Source organism: Phacochoerus africanus, chromosome 1, assembly GCF_016906955.1.
Source record: "Phacochoerus africanus isolate WHEZ1 chromosome 1, ROS_Pafr_v1, whole genome shotgun sequence".
Lineage (NCBI taxonomy): Eukaryota > Metazoa > Chordata > Mammalia > Artiodactyla > Suidae > Phacochoerus > Phacochoerus africanus.
In genome coordinates this window covers 201,455,622-201,473,354 of record NC_062544.1, presented here as the reverse complement: position 1 = coordinate 201,473,354, position 17,733 = coordinate 201,455,622, and the positions used below count along the sequence as shown (strand labels likewise).

Here is a 17,733-nt window from a genome sequence, read left to right as displayed (position 1 = left end):
TAGAACTTTTCTTCCAGAAAACAATCACAATTTTAGCATGTGGTCCTTTGAAAGCCTCACTAGGGACCACTCTTATGAAGGTTTGGTGAATTGGGGTCACTGGAGGGGCACCCTACTCTTCCTCTCTCGTCCGCTGTGGTCTCTTTCGTCATTTTTCATAGTGATGTACACCACCGCCACCCATCCTCAAATCCCAAGGTAAGCTTTGGTACAGACAGGCTCAAGCCTCAACTCCGCAATGCAGTCATGTGATTATGGTCAAGTTAATAGAATTTGCTAAACCTGGGCGTCTTCATCTGAAAGACAGATAAAGATAGTACCCATCAGAGGGGTTTTGAGAAGGGTTTGTGAAAGATAACCTTTGACCTGAGGCCTGGCATATAGTAAGTGTTCAGTAACATGGACTTTTTAGTGTTATTATTATGGGGAAAATAACCACTTAGAAATGTGTTGAATGGTAGTTCCCTGGTGGCTCAGCAGGTTAAGGATCCAGCGTTGTCACTGCTATGGCTCTCATTACCTGAGAATTTCTGCATGCCAAAACAAAAAGTACTGAATGAAAAAGGGAGGTAGTAAGGAAGTTTATGGGTGATTTTGATTAGATATGAATTTCAGGACTCTGTAAGCATCAACACAAAGCACTTTTTTTTTTCTTTTTTCTGCCTTGTTTATGGCATGTGGAATTTTCCAGGCCAGGGATTGAACCCATGTCACAGCTATAACCAGAGCCAAAGCAGTGACAATGACGGATCCTTAACCCACTGAGCCACGGGAATTCCTAGAGTGATCTTCTTTCCCTTTTCCTCAAGTTTTCCCCAGTCACTGCCCCACACAGTAAGTGATAGCTCCAATGAATGAAAATACAATGGGTAAACACAGTGAAAAACCATAGCACTGAAGAGACAAGTCCATCTCTCAGCATGCCTGATCATAAACTCTCAAGGGACATCATCCACACTTGTCCCCTTTCTGACTTGCTGGAAAGGAGGCAAGGATAGAACTATTCTGGTTCAAAAAGAGCTAGAGCCTCCCACCCTGAAGGGATGGTCCAGGAGAGAGCCTGTGGAATTAACACACTCTAGAATTGTTTCACCTTTTTTTTTTTGGCCTCACCCACAGCATGCAGAAGTTCCTGTGTCAGGGATGGAACCTGAGCCACAGTAGTGACCCGAGCCACTGCAGTGACAATGCAGGATCCTTAGCCCACTGAGCCACTAGGGAACTCTCACTCTAGGAATTCTTAATAGCACAGGAAGGCTTTCACGCAAAGCACCTGTTTGAGCCTTACAATAATCTGAGAAGATCTACAGTGCTATAACCCTCATTCAGTTATTTATTCATCCAGTCCATATCTACCAAACAGCTTCTATGCATCGCATTGGTGTTTGGTAAGAAAAATACATACAGTTCCCACTTTGAGGCTGTTTTTAATCTAATGGTAGAGATGTGCAATCAGTAAATAAATCAATAAATAAACATATAATCAGGGCTGATACTCTGCTGGTATACACTGTCTGGCTAGGCTTATTGTTAAATATTTGAAGATCATCCCCTTATAGTATTACAAGTTGTGATTAGTGCAGTGAAAGCAATGAATATAATGATGAGATGGAGAATTGCGGGGATGGGGAGCTATTTTATACAGAGAGGGCAGGGCAGACTCTGAGGAGCTGACATTTAAGCCAAACTATGATGGACAGCACATCAGTTGTATCAGAGCATTTGTGGATTAATTTAATGTCTTAGTTGAAAAAGGCTGGGCCACTCAAAAGGTTAAGTAAGAGAATGACAGAAATTGTGCTATATTTAGAAAACTGATGGCAAAATTTAAAAAAGGGAAGTGACCTGAATCTCTTGTCATCAGAGTTAACTATGCATAGATTGGATGAACACATGGCAAATCCAAAGTACGGTTCACATATCAGGGTAGGATTAGTACCAGATAATATTTAAGGTCTCTTTCAAACCTAGGATTATATGATTCTATGAAAATTAAACTCGGTATAAATCTTTATGCCAGTATTCATGCTGCCCCAACTCTATCAGGTCATCACAGCCGCACGCACCCCAGAAACATTTTCTAGCCAGGGACTATCTGGATTCACATTTGATGGAAAATGAAGAGGCATCGGATATCTAGCTGAGCATGATCACTGGGCATTAGTGCCACACCCCATACAGACAAAGGCAAAGAATATCTGCCTTATGATGACAGCCCCATAAAAAACATGGGTACAACCAAAACATAAAAATGGTGGCCTCATGGTAGAATCTTGGATGATCTTCACTTCACTGTTGTATCCTTATAAATTTTTCCCAAAATCTAAAAAAATGCATGTTAGGGAGGTCTTGTTGTGACTCAGTAGGTTAAGAACCTGACATGGTCTCCATGAGGATATGAGGTTCAGTCCCTGGACTCACTCAGAGGGTTAAGGATCTGGCGTTGCTGCAAGCTGCGGTATAGGTTGCAGATGTGGCTTGGATCTGGTGTTGCCGTGGCTGTGGCGTAGGCCTCAGCTGCTCCAATTTGACCCTTAGCCTGGGACTTACATATGCCACAAGTGTGGCCCTAAAAAAAGAAAAGAAAGAAAGAAAGAAAAGAAAAAGATGGAGTTCCCGATGGGGTTCAGTAGTTAACAAACCTGGGTAGTATCCATGAGGATGTAGGTTCAATCCTTGGCCTTGCTCAGTGGTTTAAGGATCTGGCAATGCTGAGCTGTGAGCTGTGATGTAGGTCACAGACATGGCTCAGATCCAGCATTGCTGTGGCTGTGGCATAGGCTGGCAGCTGTAGCTCCAATTCGATCCCTAGCCTGGGAACCTCCATATGCCTCGGGTGTGGTCCTAAAAAGACAAAAAGACCAAAAAAAAAAAAAAGAAAGAAAAGAAAGAAAAGAAAAGGAAAAAATTCATGTTAATTTTTAGTAAAGAAACATTCCAGTGGGAGTGAAGGAGGGACTCGCTAATGTGAGATTTTAGTGGGTGTGTTAACACTTTTCTCTCCTTATTTGCAGTGTTTTTGCATTACGGCCATCATATGAAAGCAAAAGTTTTTCCAGAAATCACAGACTCTTCTTCACCTACAACAGCAGCAACAGTACAGGCCACAGCAGAACCTTCTCTCTGGAAGCCAACTAACCACACGCCTCACAAAACTTTAGCAGCAAAGTCAACAGACGGTCATGTCACCTCTCAGATAGCTACCACAGTGACCAACTCTGAGACCCTCACCACACACACAACCATAACAACTCTAGCAGCAACTTCCCTGGCAACTACAAACAGCACCCCATCTACCAGCCCAACAACCCACACCCTGGTCACAACCCTGGCCACACCCAACACATCACACATAGCTACTCCAGTCACTGAGGCTGCAGTCAGCCCCAGTGCAGGTCTCAGTTCACCGCTACCCACCATCATCCCACCAGCCCACACAACTGGAACCAGGTCATTAACCCTCAGCCCCACAGCTGGGAAAACCACTCAACCCAGTAACCAGACCACCCTTCCAGCAACTTTGTCCACCTCACCACACAACAGCACCGCCAGTCAGAAGCCTACTCACCCCACCCATATCCCAGGGCCAACTACAGGCGCACACAATACCACGAAAACGGCCTCCCCTGCCACCATAGCTCCCAGGCCCACCCTTGCACCTCAGCCATCATCAGCCAAGACTGGAATTTATCAAGTTCTAAATGGAAGCAAGCTCTGTATCAAAGCAGAGATGGGAATAGAGTTGACAGTTCAAGATACACAGTCGGTAAGTTGGAGTTATAGGACTATAACACTATCTTCAGAAAATTGGAGCGGAGTGTGCCTTGCTATAAATGAACATTCCTCTGCATCCTGTATCTTGAAATAACTAGCCACGAGCTCCTCTTTCTCCAAGGTGTTCCATAAAAACGTGGATCTGTTTTAGAATACACATAAAAATTGACGCTGGTAGTGATTGTATGAATTAAGGAAGGCACACACAAAATTTTAAATACATGCACCCCTCACTTTTAGCCAGCATGGGCAGAGGATTGGGGTGAGTCCTGCTTTGGCTCCAGCTGGCCCTCCCCCTCTGGATGACTTCTAAGCCTCAGCAACTTTTCTATGAAATGAGAGGTTTGGATTAGGTGATCTCCATGGTTCCAACCAGCTGTGACATTAATATGACAAGTCCACATTAGCAAGAAGATTGGAAGGGATGAGGGTGGGGCTAAGATTATTTGGCTGACAGAAAGAATCCCTGTAAAAATAGTACTTCCCTTTTTTGCACAGGTTTTATGATTTCAAATAAAACATCCACATTTAGGTTTTTATTTGAACAAAAATACATTAGGTAGAAAAATCTTTCCTGTAGTACCCTTCAACATGTTTGATCTAACAAAAATGAAAGTCCATGCTGTTTATCAAGAACATACCCACCATGAATTATCTATCAAGGAACTCTCTCTCTGTGGGAGAACTTCTTCTTTAAAAAATTTTTTAAACATAATAATTTGGAAATGAGAGGTGTCTTCTGGGGATATTGAAATTCTCCAGTGAACACACACCAGCCTTGAGTTCTAGGCTCACTTACTCTCCTGTGCTGCTAGTCTGCCAGCTAGAATTTTCTTCTACATCTCATTGAGCCATTCTATTTTGTTTCATTTAGGTTTTTTCACCTCAGAGATACTTCAACATCGACCCCAATACAACCCAAGCCTCCGGAAACTGTGGCTCCCGAAAATCCAACCTTCTCTTGAATTTCCAGGGCGGATTTGTGAATCTCACATTTACCAAGGTGAGGCTGAGCCCCTTCCCACTAACTGGCTCTAGCACCACTTTTTCTGTCCCTCACTCTGGGGGCCAATGGTGCAATCCCGCACTTCACTTTAAGCTCCAAGGGAAATAGAACTTTTGAGATAGTCTCTGATAAGAATGAAGGTCATGGGAATGGAGAGGGGGCAGGTGTCGACATCTTCTGTTTGCTTTCTTCCCTCTTCAGCCTCCTCTGTGCAGCCCAAGAAAGGCTTTGACACCTCTTGGGGGAGACTTAGTCTTGGGGAACCTGACCGCAGTGCCCTTTGCAAGGCACCCAAAGGAGGAAGTTGTACCTATGAACAGACCATAGGCAGGATTACTCTAAAACCCCAGTCAGATGTCACAACGGTTCTTTCCAACCACAGCAGGCAAAATTCAGGGACTAACCAAGTGCAGGGTTTTTTAGACCATATCCCAGGAGCAGGCAGAATAGAGTCAAAGAGCATGGTTGTGAGGCCAGAGTCTTGGCTACAAATTTGACTCTCTCACTTGTGCTCCTTATGACATCAGGCAGGAAACTTAACCTGTTTGAATTTTTTTTTTTTTTCACTTGAAAAATGAATGCGGGAAAGGACTTAAAGATCATTCCTCTAAAGAGCTTTGACTGATATGTGGAAAGTGGATGTTCAACAGCCGGTAGCTGTGACCACAGTGACTGAAATGGGCAAATGTCTCTGGGACACAATATGGTGACCCCTCTCTCAAAGGAGACTTGCCCATGCCTGCCCTAACGTGTCTCAGGTAGGCCAAGAGGACCTTGCAGCTGGAACTTAGTGAGGGCCTCCTTCTTACCCATCCAAAGTGACCCCTGACGTTAGAGGGCCTTGGTTAGCAGATCTTGGAGAGCAATGAGCATAGGCTTTGGGATCAGACAAATCAAGATTGTCTCTCAGCCATACTTACTATCTGCATGATCTTGGACTAGTTGGGGCATGTTTCCTCATCCATAAAATGGAAATAATTATAGCTACTTAGAGAGACCTTTGGGAGAATCAGAAATGGTATTCATAACCCATCTAGCACAGTGCTTGGTACATGCAGTGGTAAATAAAGGGGGTTTATTAACTTATTATTAACTTGGTCTCATAGGCTTTATCCTCCTCGTGCATACTTTTCATCTTAGGGTAGAGATGCACCTGGGAAGGTGGGGATTTCCTTTCAGTATCAAATTGGGGAAAAAAAAAAATCTCACCCAAAGAACATTCAGGGAAGAATTAAGTGTTGTATTCCTGGATGATTGTCAAAAAGTCACTTTGGGAAAATGGCAGAGGATATATATGAACATGTATGCTTTAGTTTAAGTCTTGATCCCACCCAGACCACCGCCCATGTGAATAATTGCCTAAGGGAAAGTAACCAATGGTTGTCTGAGGCACACAATGGCCACTGCTGCCAGGCTGAGGCAGAACTGCTAGCAGGGGTTCCTCTGGCACCCTTCCTTTCTCCTGGAACGATGCCTTCAGGCTGTTCTCTGTTTGATCAAGCTCCACCCAAGGGCTAAATCCCTGCCTTTCTGGAAACCCTCTATGCTTTCAGAGGGTGGACAGGAAATGAGTGTCCAGGAGAGCAAGAAGGATCAGCAGGGCCCCCGCTCCCTCCACCCACTTTCAGGAAGGAGCAAGGGAGCTGCTCTCAATCCAGGCCCCAGGTGTTGCAAGAGCTGCTTTGCCTGAGTCCCGGCAACCAAACACACCTTATCCATTTCCATTCCTGGAGGAGCTACCTTAGCTGTGCCCCAAGAGAAAACAAAAGGGCTCATAGAAAGTAGAAGTTCCCACCAGTCTTAACCCTTCTGGGGAATGTCTGCATTTTAAAAGAGAACTAGTTTAAGCCAAAACAGTGGCCACAAATCCAAAGATTACAGGGACTAAATGTAGAACTTAATGAGGAAGGTAGTGTAAAAGTAAATATGTCTTTTTTCTTGAAACGGGTAGTTCTTATTTTTTATTTTCCTGCTTTTGATGAAGATTTTGTTTTTCCATTAAATTTGCATAAGAAAAACACTAGAGTGAGCTGAGACAACAGGAGCAGCCTCCTAGTGAGGGGACCTGAGTGGAGGTCAGGAGTGCCTGTCCTCCCTGGAGAGGGCAGCCACTTCCCAGCTCACCAATGGGCAAGGGGTGGGGCTGGCATATAGCCCAGGGGATTGTCACTGTCTTTTATGATGGGCATTCATTCAGGACAGTGGGGCATCCTAACTGGCTGCCACCCTACTGTGCCAGATAAATATTTTATACATCACCTCTATCAGGTGATGATGAGAGACCAATGTTGACGGATCTTTTGACTGTTCAAGAGAAGGCAAGGGTTCCCATCGTGGCTCAGGGGAAATGAATCCAACAAGTATCCATGAGGAGGCAGGTTCAATCCCTGGCCTTGCTCTGTGGATTGAAGATCCAGGTTGCTGTGAGCTGTGGTGTAAGTTATAGATGTGGCTTAGATCTGGCGTGGCTGTGGCTGTGGCTGGGGCTCTGGCTGTGGCTGTGGCCAGCAGTTACAGCTCTGATTCAACCCCTAGCCTGGGAACCTCCATATGCCATGCAGGCACAGCCCTAAAAAAAAAGAGAGAGAAAGAAGGCAGAAATCCAGATCTTTTTATAAAGCCACGTGTTTTTTTAATTTATTTTTTTAATTAATATACAGTTGATTAACAATGTTGTGCCAGTTTCTGCTGTACAGCAAGAGGACCCAGTCATACATATATATACATTCCTTTTCTTATATTATCTTTCATCATAGTCTATCCCAAGAGATTGGATATAGTTCCTTGAAAAGCATGTGGTGTTTAAGTGTTGGCAGTACATTTTAAAACAAAATTGAACACCGTGCTAGTCAAACCAAACACAGCTGTAGGCCAGATTTGGCCTGTGTATCCCAGCACCACACTCTCTGACCTAATGGGTGAACTCTGGAAAACGCATTTAGGCAGGGAAGTCATCTAGATTCTTCTGTAAGAGAAACGGGCTCAGCAATTCAGTCACTTTTCTAATGCTGCCACATCTACACCAGCGCTCCTCAACAGTAGCTGCGTTAACTTTGAGTGAGTACAGATAACTGGCTCTGGGTTCTGGTAGAAACCAGTCACAAGGAGGAAGGAGCCCCAGGGCTAGGCAAGCACTGGCCAGCGGAAGTGTTCACCCCCTGTGTTTCCTTAGAGCCTTTCAGGGGCACTTGGAGGCCTCTCAGTTCTCAATTCCTGAGAGCTATTATCTGTGTTCAAATGTTAACACTCTCAGAGGCTGCGATTTAGAACTTCCCTAGTGTGCTGCACCACTTCCTGCCCTGTTTTCCCTTGTGGGGTTCCTTCTGCCTGGAATGCCCCTTTCACCCCTAATTCATCCTTTGAGATGAATTATTAATTCATCTTCACCCCATGAGGTCTCAGTTTTCTCAGTTATCTCAATTATCATCACCTATGAAGTCTCCCTACCCCAATCCGCCCCCCTCCATCCTAGTAGCTAAAGCAGGGACACTTCCTTCTCTTGGTTTCCTGACCCTTCATATGCTCCCTGACCTCCACTAATGCACTTGCTGTACATTTTGCCATCTTGAAGGCAAGTTTCTGACTTATTCACATTCTTCCCTCGGGTGCCCAGCCCTGACTTTGTATGTGCTCCTTCTTTAGCAAATATTTGATGAAGGAATGAATCAATAAAGGAGTGAATGTAAATTTCACAGAAAACTCTGGGCCAAGTTGCCAAAAAGTAGATCAGCAGCTCTAAAGAGACAACCTCTTTGGCTTCCTTTTGTGACATCCAGAGTGGAGGTTTCTTGATGAAATCATGACAACATCGATCAAAAAAGACCTGACTGATATTGAAGACACAAGCTACATCCTGCACATCTGGGACTATGAAACTCTCATAATACATTTTGGAGAAGTTGAGGGGAGGACCCTGGGTCTCATGGTCATTGCCATGCTGGCTTACTCTGGACCCTGTCCCTATGCTAAGGAGGATGTTTAAGTTCCTTGAATTAAGATCCTTTTGGTGAGATATTGCAGAGTTCTCTGGCAGTGCGTCAATAGCCAATGATCGAGTAGTGAGACAGGACTGTTGCAAGTAATCCATTCAGTTGGATATGCACTAAGTGCTAAATAAAGTACCATATTCAGCTTTTAGGAGTCTTTGGCCCCCCTTTTGTCAATGTTCATGGGTACATAAAGGATTTTTGCTTTGTCTTGAAGCATCTGGCATGGTAGATATTTGTCACTCTCCAACCTCAACCCCAAATGAGAAAAACATCTGGCAGAGAATAACTCTGTGGGAGTCAAGGGAGAAACAGACATTAGAAATGCATAACGTGTGGCATGTAATTTCCCTTGGGCTTTGGGTTAAATTTTGACACCTGTTTGAAGCACTCCACCTCCCCCACTACCGCTCTCCTCTGTATCCACCCCATCCCATCCCCCAGAGCCGAGGTTTCCATCTGGGCTTAGCTATCTCAGCTCTCTTAGTTCATTCTGTTTGTGGTGGATCTGAGCTCTAGGAGATAGATAAAAATTATCATTTGAGGAGTTACCATTGTGGCACAGTGGAAATGAATCCAACTAGGAACCACGAGGTTGTGGGTTTGATCCCTGGCCTCGCTAAGTGGGTTACAGATCTGGCGTTGCCATGAGCTGTGGTGTAGGTCACAGATGCAGCACAGATCCTGCGTTGCTGCAGCTGTGGCGTAGGCCAGCAGCTGTAGCTCCAATTCGACCCCTAGCCTGGGAAACTCCATATGCCGGAGGTGTGGCCCTAAAAAGCAAAAAAAAAAAAAAAAAAATTATCACTTGAGCTCAATGAGAGAGGTTTACCAGGAAGGGGGCAAACTTATTATTACTGTTATTAATAATGCCAGTCAAAATTTAAGTGAAGACTATGATAAATTTTTTACATGATTCCTTCTTTTAATATTCACATCAACCTAAGAGGTAAGTCCTACTATTATTGTCCCCATTTTTCTACTGAATAAGTAAAAATGTTGAATTTTTGGAATATTCACAAAGATTGACAACTCAAACTAGGCTACATGGGACCAAAGACATATTTTTTAGATAGTAATTAAGAATGTTTAGCAATACTCCTTTCTTGCATTTAGGAGGTTAACCACTCTCTTAAAACATTTCATAACCAACTGAATTGTTCAGCCACCTTGTTTTTTCACTGATGGTATAGATCAGAAGTCAAAAAACCATGGCCCTAAGATCAAATCCACACTGCCACCAAAAAAATGTACAATCCACAAGCTAAGAATAGCTTTCTCATTTTTTTAATGATTGGGGGGAAAAGGAATATTTTATGACACATGGAAATCATATAAAATTCAAATTTCAGGATTTTCCATTGTGGCTCAGCGGTAATAAACCCAACTAGTATCCATGATGATGTGAGTTCGATCCCTGGCCCCACTCAGTGGTTTAAGGATCTGGCATTGCTGTGGCTGTGGCATAGGCTGGCAGCTACAGCTCCAGTTAAACCCCTAACCTGGGAACTTCTTTCATGTGCCACAGGCGTGGCCCTAAAAAAAAAAAATTCAAACTTCTGTATCCATAAATGAAGTATTTTTTGGAACATGATCTACTCATTTGTGTGTGTGTTGTCTATGGCTGCTTGTGTGCTAGAATGGCAGGGCTGAGTGGTCACCTCAGAGAACCACAAAGCCTGAAATATTTGCCATCTGGCTTTTTACAGCAAAAAACTTGCCAACTTCTCATATAGAGCCTCCATTTCCTCTCCTAGTTGTTGTGAGGATTAAATAAGGCATGGCACAGAGGTGGCTGCCACATGAGGTAAAAAGTGCCTGGCATGAGATGAGAAGCCAGCACATGGAGGTGCTGTTCAGTGAACTGTACGATCTAGAATTCAGTGTCTCCCTAGCAGTGACCTCACTGGAATAGTTTGTATTTCTGGAATCCTTATTTGTGTAAGGAATCATCACTTCATCCACAAATAATATATAAATAGACTGGAATGTGGTCAAGATTATTATTGTTAAATTCCTTTAATGAATAGATTTGGAACTCTTAAAAATAATTTAATTTCAAATTCTGATTTTGGTTGCTCTACCAGCTCTTACTTGCGGTGGTTTTCTCTCTCTTTTTTTTTTTTTCTTTTTTGGCCTTTGTCCTTTTAGGACATATGGAGGTTCCCAGGCCGGGGTCCAATCGGAGTTACAGCTGCCGGCCTACGCCAGAGCCACAGCAATGCAGGATCCATGCCTCGTCTTCGACTTACACCACAGCTCATGGAAAGGCCAGATCCTCAACCCACTGAGCGAGGCCAGGGACTGAACCTACAACTTCATGGTTCCCAGTCTGATTCGTTTCCTCTGTGCCACGACGAGAACTCCTTTCTCTCTCTTTCTTTCTTTCTTTCTTTCTTTCTTTCTTTCTTTCTTTCTTTCTTTCTTTCTTTCTTTCTTTCTTTCTTTCTTTCTTCCTTCCTTCCTTCCTTCCTTCCTTCCTTCCTTCCTTCCTTCCTTCCTTCCTTCCTTCCTTTCTCTTTCCTTCTTTCTTTTCTTTCTTTGTCTCTTCCTTTCTTCCTCTTTTTTTTTTTTTAATGGCCACACCCGCAATACATAGAAGTTCCCCAGCCAGAGACTGAACCCTCCTTCTGTAGTGATCTGAGTCGCTGCAGTGGGATTCTTAACCCACTGCACCACAGCAGGAACTCGAGGATAGTTTTCTAATGGTTGTTTAAAAGTGATAACACCGTAAATCACCTACTTTAGAAAATAAAAACTCCTTTTCCAACTTACCCTTTCATAATCTCAATTCAATTCCTTCGAATGTTCCATACCCTGAGTCTCTCAGGAAGTTACAGGCCTGTGTTGTTGGGTTTTTTGGTTTGTTTTGTTTATTCAAAAGGACAATCCCTGGATAAAATGAGGAGAACTGCTTTATATTTTTGAACACCACAACCTGGGATCCTCTTCTAGAGAACAGCCAGTAATCTCGAGTTTAACCATTTCTTTGCAGAATCCTTCACATGCCCTATCTAGCCATTCTGGAAACATGAACCCATTTCTCTGTTAAAAGTGGTTGATACCCTACCCAGGAAAATCTACACCAATTTTGCACACACTATTTTTCCCCAGAGAGTTTATGGACCCCCTCCATGAAGTCCACCTAAAGGTAGCCTTAAGGATGAGTGGTCTCTGCTTGAATCCCTACCCTAAGATATTATTACTAGTAAGAGCTTAATGTATACCCTGCCTCTCCCAACCCAGCCACCTTCCAGATGTATTTGCATTTTAACAGGGGGAAATTTAGTCCAATTGGAGGGACTCAAATTGTACCAGCAGAATTTGAGTTTTAGACACTAGCATGCAGTAGAGAAATTTTCAGCCAAGGCAACCCATAACTTATTATTATATGACATATTTTTTTGGAAATTTTCTAACACAGTTATGGCTCCATACCAACATACCCCCAAAACCCCCATTTCGAGGATTTAATAGAACCCTGCCTAAACAATCTGTTAATTATGATCGTAAACATAAAAAGAGAAATTACCCAAAGGTTGACACACTGCTGTTTTACAGGATGAAAACTCGTATTATGTCAGTGGAGTGGGAGCCTATCTGACCGTCTCAAATCCAGGTATGTAGTTGAAGCCTGTTCCATCAGTGATAACACCATGTTTCTCGTTAGCTCATTTCTCATCCCATTGAATTTGCTAATCTTTGATGCTATGTTAGAGAAACAGACTGAGAGAATAACCAGCCACGGTAACTTTGGGAGGACTTATTGCATCTCTGTGCTTCAGTCAGCTTGTCTGCTTACCTGCTCATGAAGCAAGTTGGCTGCATTGCGTAAAAGATCATTATCAGCAATTATAGTTGAGCAACTTTTGGACAGATTGGCTGTAAATGGTGCAGTTTATTCTATACTCTTGAAATCATGCACTCATTGTACAAAAGTGGGAGTTCCTGTCTTGACTCAGTGGTTAACGACTAGTATCCATGAGGATTCTGGTTCGATCCCTGGCCTCGCTCAGTGGGTTAAGGATCCGGCATTGCTGTGAGCTGTGGTGTAGGTCGCAGACATGGCTTGGATCTGGTGTGGCTGTGGCTGTGGCGTAGGCCAGCAGCTGTAGCTCCAATTCAACCCCTCATGGATACTAGTTGAGTTCGTTACTGTTGAGCCACAAGGGGAACTCCAGATACATGAAATTATAATACACAGTTAAATAGTGATAAATTCTATGAGCAAACACTAGTGGGATGGGGGTGAAGAGGACTGGAAAGTGTATTAGAGAAGCCCTCAGAAGAGAAGGTCTCTCTGAACACATGAGTTTGAGCAGAGAGCTACCCCCATTTGGGGACATCTGGGTCTGGGGAACTCTTTCCAGGTTGCAGGAACAACAGGTATACAGACTCTAAAGTGTGAGCTTGCTAGTTTGCTTGAGGACCAGCAGGGGCCAATGTGTGAGCAAAGCAGCGGTGAGGTGTGGGAGGGAGCCAGGCCAGGCCACCCTCACGTGGGTAAGGCAGCGTGAGGACTTTGGATTTTATTCTTAAGTGTGAAAGGATGCCACTGGAGGGCTTGGAGTAGGGAAATGATCCATCAGATTTACAATGATAAAGTTGCACTTTGGTTGCTGAGTGGAGAATTGCCCAGAGTGGAGCAAGTTGAAAGAATTGCCCAGAGCAGAGCAAGTTGAAAGACTTGCCCAGGGTGGAGCAAGTTGAAAGAATTCCTAGTTAAGTTGGGGGACTTTCTCAAAAGCCTCAATGTTTCTCCAGAAGGCCTAGGATAAGAGGGCAACCATTAATGAGCACCTCCTCTGAGTCTTGCAGACAGACTGGGGGGTAAATATTGTGAATGCTAATGAACAGCAGAATGCGTCTCAGGACTTAGTAACATGTAGGTTCTTCTGTCTTGGTGCAGAAAGAATTCAGTGAGAGGCAGAGTGAAGGGGTAAGGAAAAGAGTTTATTAGTACAGGATGCCTGTGAGAAACATAAGGAGGGGAAGCAGGGAGTGCCACACCATGAGGACTTACATAATCAAATTTATAATCAGTTTTATAATCAAAGAAAGAATGGGAAGTGGGAGAAGACCACCTTCTTCCTCATTCTTGAGTAGACGTCAAGCGTCCATCATCAGCTTCTCCTTCATGTCAGGCAGGGGAGTTTACTTGTCCACATATGGTCAAACTGGGACTGTCATGGCACAATGGAAATGAGCAAAAAGGTAGTAACATATACTAAAATATGATAAATCATCTCATATTTCAGTATAATGTCACCTTTTCCTATATTTTTTTTTTTAGTGTGTGTAGAGAAACATCTCCTAGGAATCATTAACTTACTAACCACACTGAGCAGGATATGGGTCTCATTCTACCATTGTTTTTCTTCTTCTGGGGCATGTCTCATGCTTCTGTTGCATGGTTTTGTTGCTAAGCAAGGCTGCTTTCTTTTCTTATCTTTTATTTATTTATTTATTTATTTATCATCTTTTTAGGGCTGCACCCAAGGCACATGGAGGTTTCCAGGCTAGGGGTCGGATCAGAGCTACAGCTGCTGGCCTGCACCATAGCCACAGCAACTCGGGATCCGAGCCACATCTGCGAGCTACACCACAGCTCATGGCAACTCCAGATCCTTAACCCACTGAGCGAGGCCGGGGATTGAACCTGCATCCTCACGGATGCTAGTCAGGTCCATTAACCACTGAGCCACGATGGGAACTCCCAAACCTGCTTTCTTGAGCAATCATTAACTTACAGGGTTCTCTCATGCCTCTTTTCTACTTAGTCTCCTAGTGAGAGTAACTGTTTAATCATCTATTTCGGCCCTTCACTCAGTCCCTATCACTAACATAAATTAGCTAATATTGTCTATCACTAAGTATGAACCAAATTTTAGCTCCTAATAGGGTAGTCATGTCTCAAGTGGCAGGAGAAGGGAAAGTCAGTCCAGGAACGAACTGGGAGGTTGAAGGAAGGGATAAAACAGTTCTAGGTCCCCATGCTCAAGGCTCAGTAATGGCAGCAGAAACCATCTTAGTCATAGGAATAATTTTCATATCAGGGGTAGTGGTGGTGGTGTAAGAGTAGTGGTTGTGGTTATAGTGGTAATGACCATGGTCATGTTACTCTGGCGGTGGTAGCAGACTACCAGGATATAACACAAGGTCCAGCAGTGTCACGTAGGACATTTGCAGGTACAAATGCAGAGGCATCTACAGGAAATAATGGGCAGGAGACACCATACCGTAGCAGTTAAGATAACAAGTTCTAGAATCAAACTGCTTGAGTCTGAGTACCATTTACTCGCTCTGTGATCTTTTTTTTTTTTTTTCTTTCTCAGCTGCACTCATGGCAAATGGAAGTTTCTGGGCCAGGGATCCTATGCCACAACTGTGGCAATGCCAGATCCTTAACCCATTGCACCACAGCAGGGACTCCCTGGGTCTATGATCTTAAGCAGATGTTTTCAACTCCCTCGGTTTCCTCATCTATAAAATGGTGACAGTAGTACCCATCTCAAAAATTATTATGGGAATTAAATGAGAAAATGCATGTAAAGTACACAGCACCTGACACGCAGTGACCCTCAGCGTGTGATGTCATCTCAGATGCAAGTGAACACACCCGAAGGGTAGGAGAGGAGGGAATTTCCAGGCTCCCCTCACTAACAGCCCAGGGGCGAATTCACTGAGGTCCCAGGAGCTGTCAGCACACCCTTAGGCAGTGGCTCTCTCTTCAAGGAGCCTGACGTTAAAAGTTGTGAAACTAATGTATAAAATCAGAATTCAGGATGGCGCAGTGGAAATGAATCTGACTAGGAACCATGAGGTGGCGGGTTTGATCCCTGGCCTCACTCAGTGGGTTAAGGATCCGATGTTGCCATGAGCTGTGGTGTAGTTCACAGACACGGCTCAGATCTGATGTTGCTGTGGCTGTGGTGTAGGTCAGCTGCTGTTGACCCCTAGCCTGGGAACCTCCATATGCTGCAGGTCCGGCCCTAAAAAACAAATAATAATAATAATAATAAAATAAAATAAAACTCAGAACACAGAATTCAATGTGTTGGTTTATTACGCTACTGTTTCTCATTGTTAACAGCAAGGGGACCAGACAGATGGATCCTCTGGCCCATGACTTTTCTCCCATTCGGGAAACCAAGGTATATTCAGAAAGGTGCCTGGTGGAGGTGGAATTAGAGCAAATGGAGTTATTATATGACTTAAAGATTTAATCCCATGTGCCTTGAAGCATACACTGCCTTGCAAAGGATGTACTGCTGATAAAACAGGGCCAGTCCTCCAGCAGGTTCCTCCCTTCCAGCAGCACTCTGATGGGCAGAGATGGGCCTTTCCCATATCTTTGCTTCCACAGATGATGCCACAACCCATCCAATGATGGGCTCTGTCCTTCCTTTTGGTATATTAATGCATTCAGTCTGGTGATATGCAAATAGCTGCTTGGTAACCTTTCATGTCTTTGCTCTACTTCATTATGAGTTCATGTAATGTTGTCTTGGAGAACCATCTTACTTCTTTTATTTCTAAAGTTTTTGTGGGCAGTTTTTTTGTTTTTTGTTTTTGTTTTTTTTGCCCAAGCATTGACATAGTCTCCACCAACTCTGCCCCCAATGATTTACACTAACCGAAGAAACAATTCTGAGATGTTTTTATTTCATGGCTATCACTTTCCAATTTATGTGAGGTTGCCCCTGTATTCTGCAAACAGAGCACCAGCAAAAAAAGTCCCCAGAGAGCACCAGGGTGATGCTTCATGAGGCAAAGGTGTCGGATAAGGAGAGCCGCCTCTAAGAAAGGCCAGTTTACTGCACATGGCCATCCAGCAGTAGCTGGGGTTCAGTGGATATTTGCCAGGATTCTTACATGCTGATATTTCACCTTTGGGTTGTCAGAGAAAGTTTACCAAGGAATGCAAAATGCTGTGGTGATGTTTGAGACCACGATCGGGCACTCCTTCAAGTGCGTAAGTGAACAGAGTATCAAGCTGTCAACCCACCTTCAGCTGAACACAATGAACGTCCAGCTTCAGGCCTTTGATTTCGAAGACGACCACTTTGGAAATGGTAAGTTAAGGGCTCCTCAGGTTGCAAACGTAAACTTCTGAGACCCAGGAATAGTTTCAGGTTGTTTTTGTTGAAAGATTTCCAAGGGACAAGAATCCCATGAATGTCCTAGAACAGTGTGAACAGGGTGATTCCACAGAGCTCTTAGTGTCCAGTTTCCCTGGCCAGTCCTCCCTCCCACCATCGTATGAGTCAATACCAACCTCCAAATCAGACCCCTCAACACACTCGTGTCCACCACCCTCCCATAGTGGAATATACGCTCCTTGTCTGATCAAAATGTACATTCTAACTCATTTAAACACACACACATATTCAATGAAAAAGTCAGAAAACACCATCAGCAACCTACCTTGTACAAGCTGGTTGAACGCAGGTGTCACTGGAGAACACTAAAAATCCTGAGTATTAGTGATGTCTAAAATGCAAGATTTTAGAATAGATTCCTCCCCTACTTACAGAGGAAAAAGAGGAAGATGTGATAATTTGACACAGAAATACACTCCATTGGATCCCCTCTTCTCAAATCCAAGCTGTTCCATCCAACCAGTTCCTTATCATTAGTCTTAGTTTCTCTGTAACTTCTGCTTTGGGTTTTTACCACTGCAGAGGGAAGCAGGTCCTAGAAAGAAGGCCAGGGACAACCCAAGGTGACTTTCCAAAAAGCCCCCTTTTCCCCACTGGGAAAACAGTGTTACCAGGATTTCTACACTTGGGCAAGAATTGAACTTCACTTTCTAAAACATCTGTCTCATAATAACTCTGTGACATTATGAGTACTTCTCAACTATTGAAAATAGATTTAGCTATAAGCTTAGCTATGAATTAAATTTTCTATAACTTGAGTCAGATTTCTTTTTGAATTCCATTGTAAAGCTGAAGATGTGTCTGG

General features: G+C 43.7%; 1 protein-coding gene across 4 annotated transcripts in view; it reads left to right on the top strand.

The window, feature by feature from the left end:
- LAMP3 (lysosomal associated membrane protein 3) overlaps positions 1–17,733 on the top strand; it is a 33,182-nt gene that overhangs the window by 6,196 nt on the left and 9,253 nt on the right. For 3 of the 4 annotated variants that reach the window (XM_047787359.1, XM_047787369.1, XM_047787353.1), the window contains exons 2-5: positions 3,015–3,766; positions 4,649–4,777; positions 12,328–12,385; positions 16,671–16,841. In XM_047787359.1, the coding sequence (XP_047643315.1) occupies positions 3,015–3,766; positions 4,649–4,777; positions 12,328–12,385; positions 16,671–16,841 (1,110 nt within the window). The remainder of the gene's footprint in view (positions 1–3,014; positions 3,767–4,648; positions 4,778–12,327; positions 12,386–16,670; positions 16,842–17,733) is intronic. The other variant, XM_047787379.1, reaches the window with a different exon arrangement.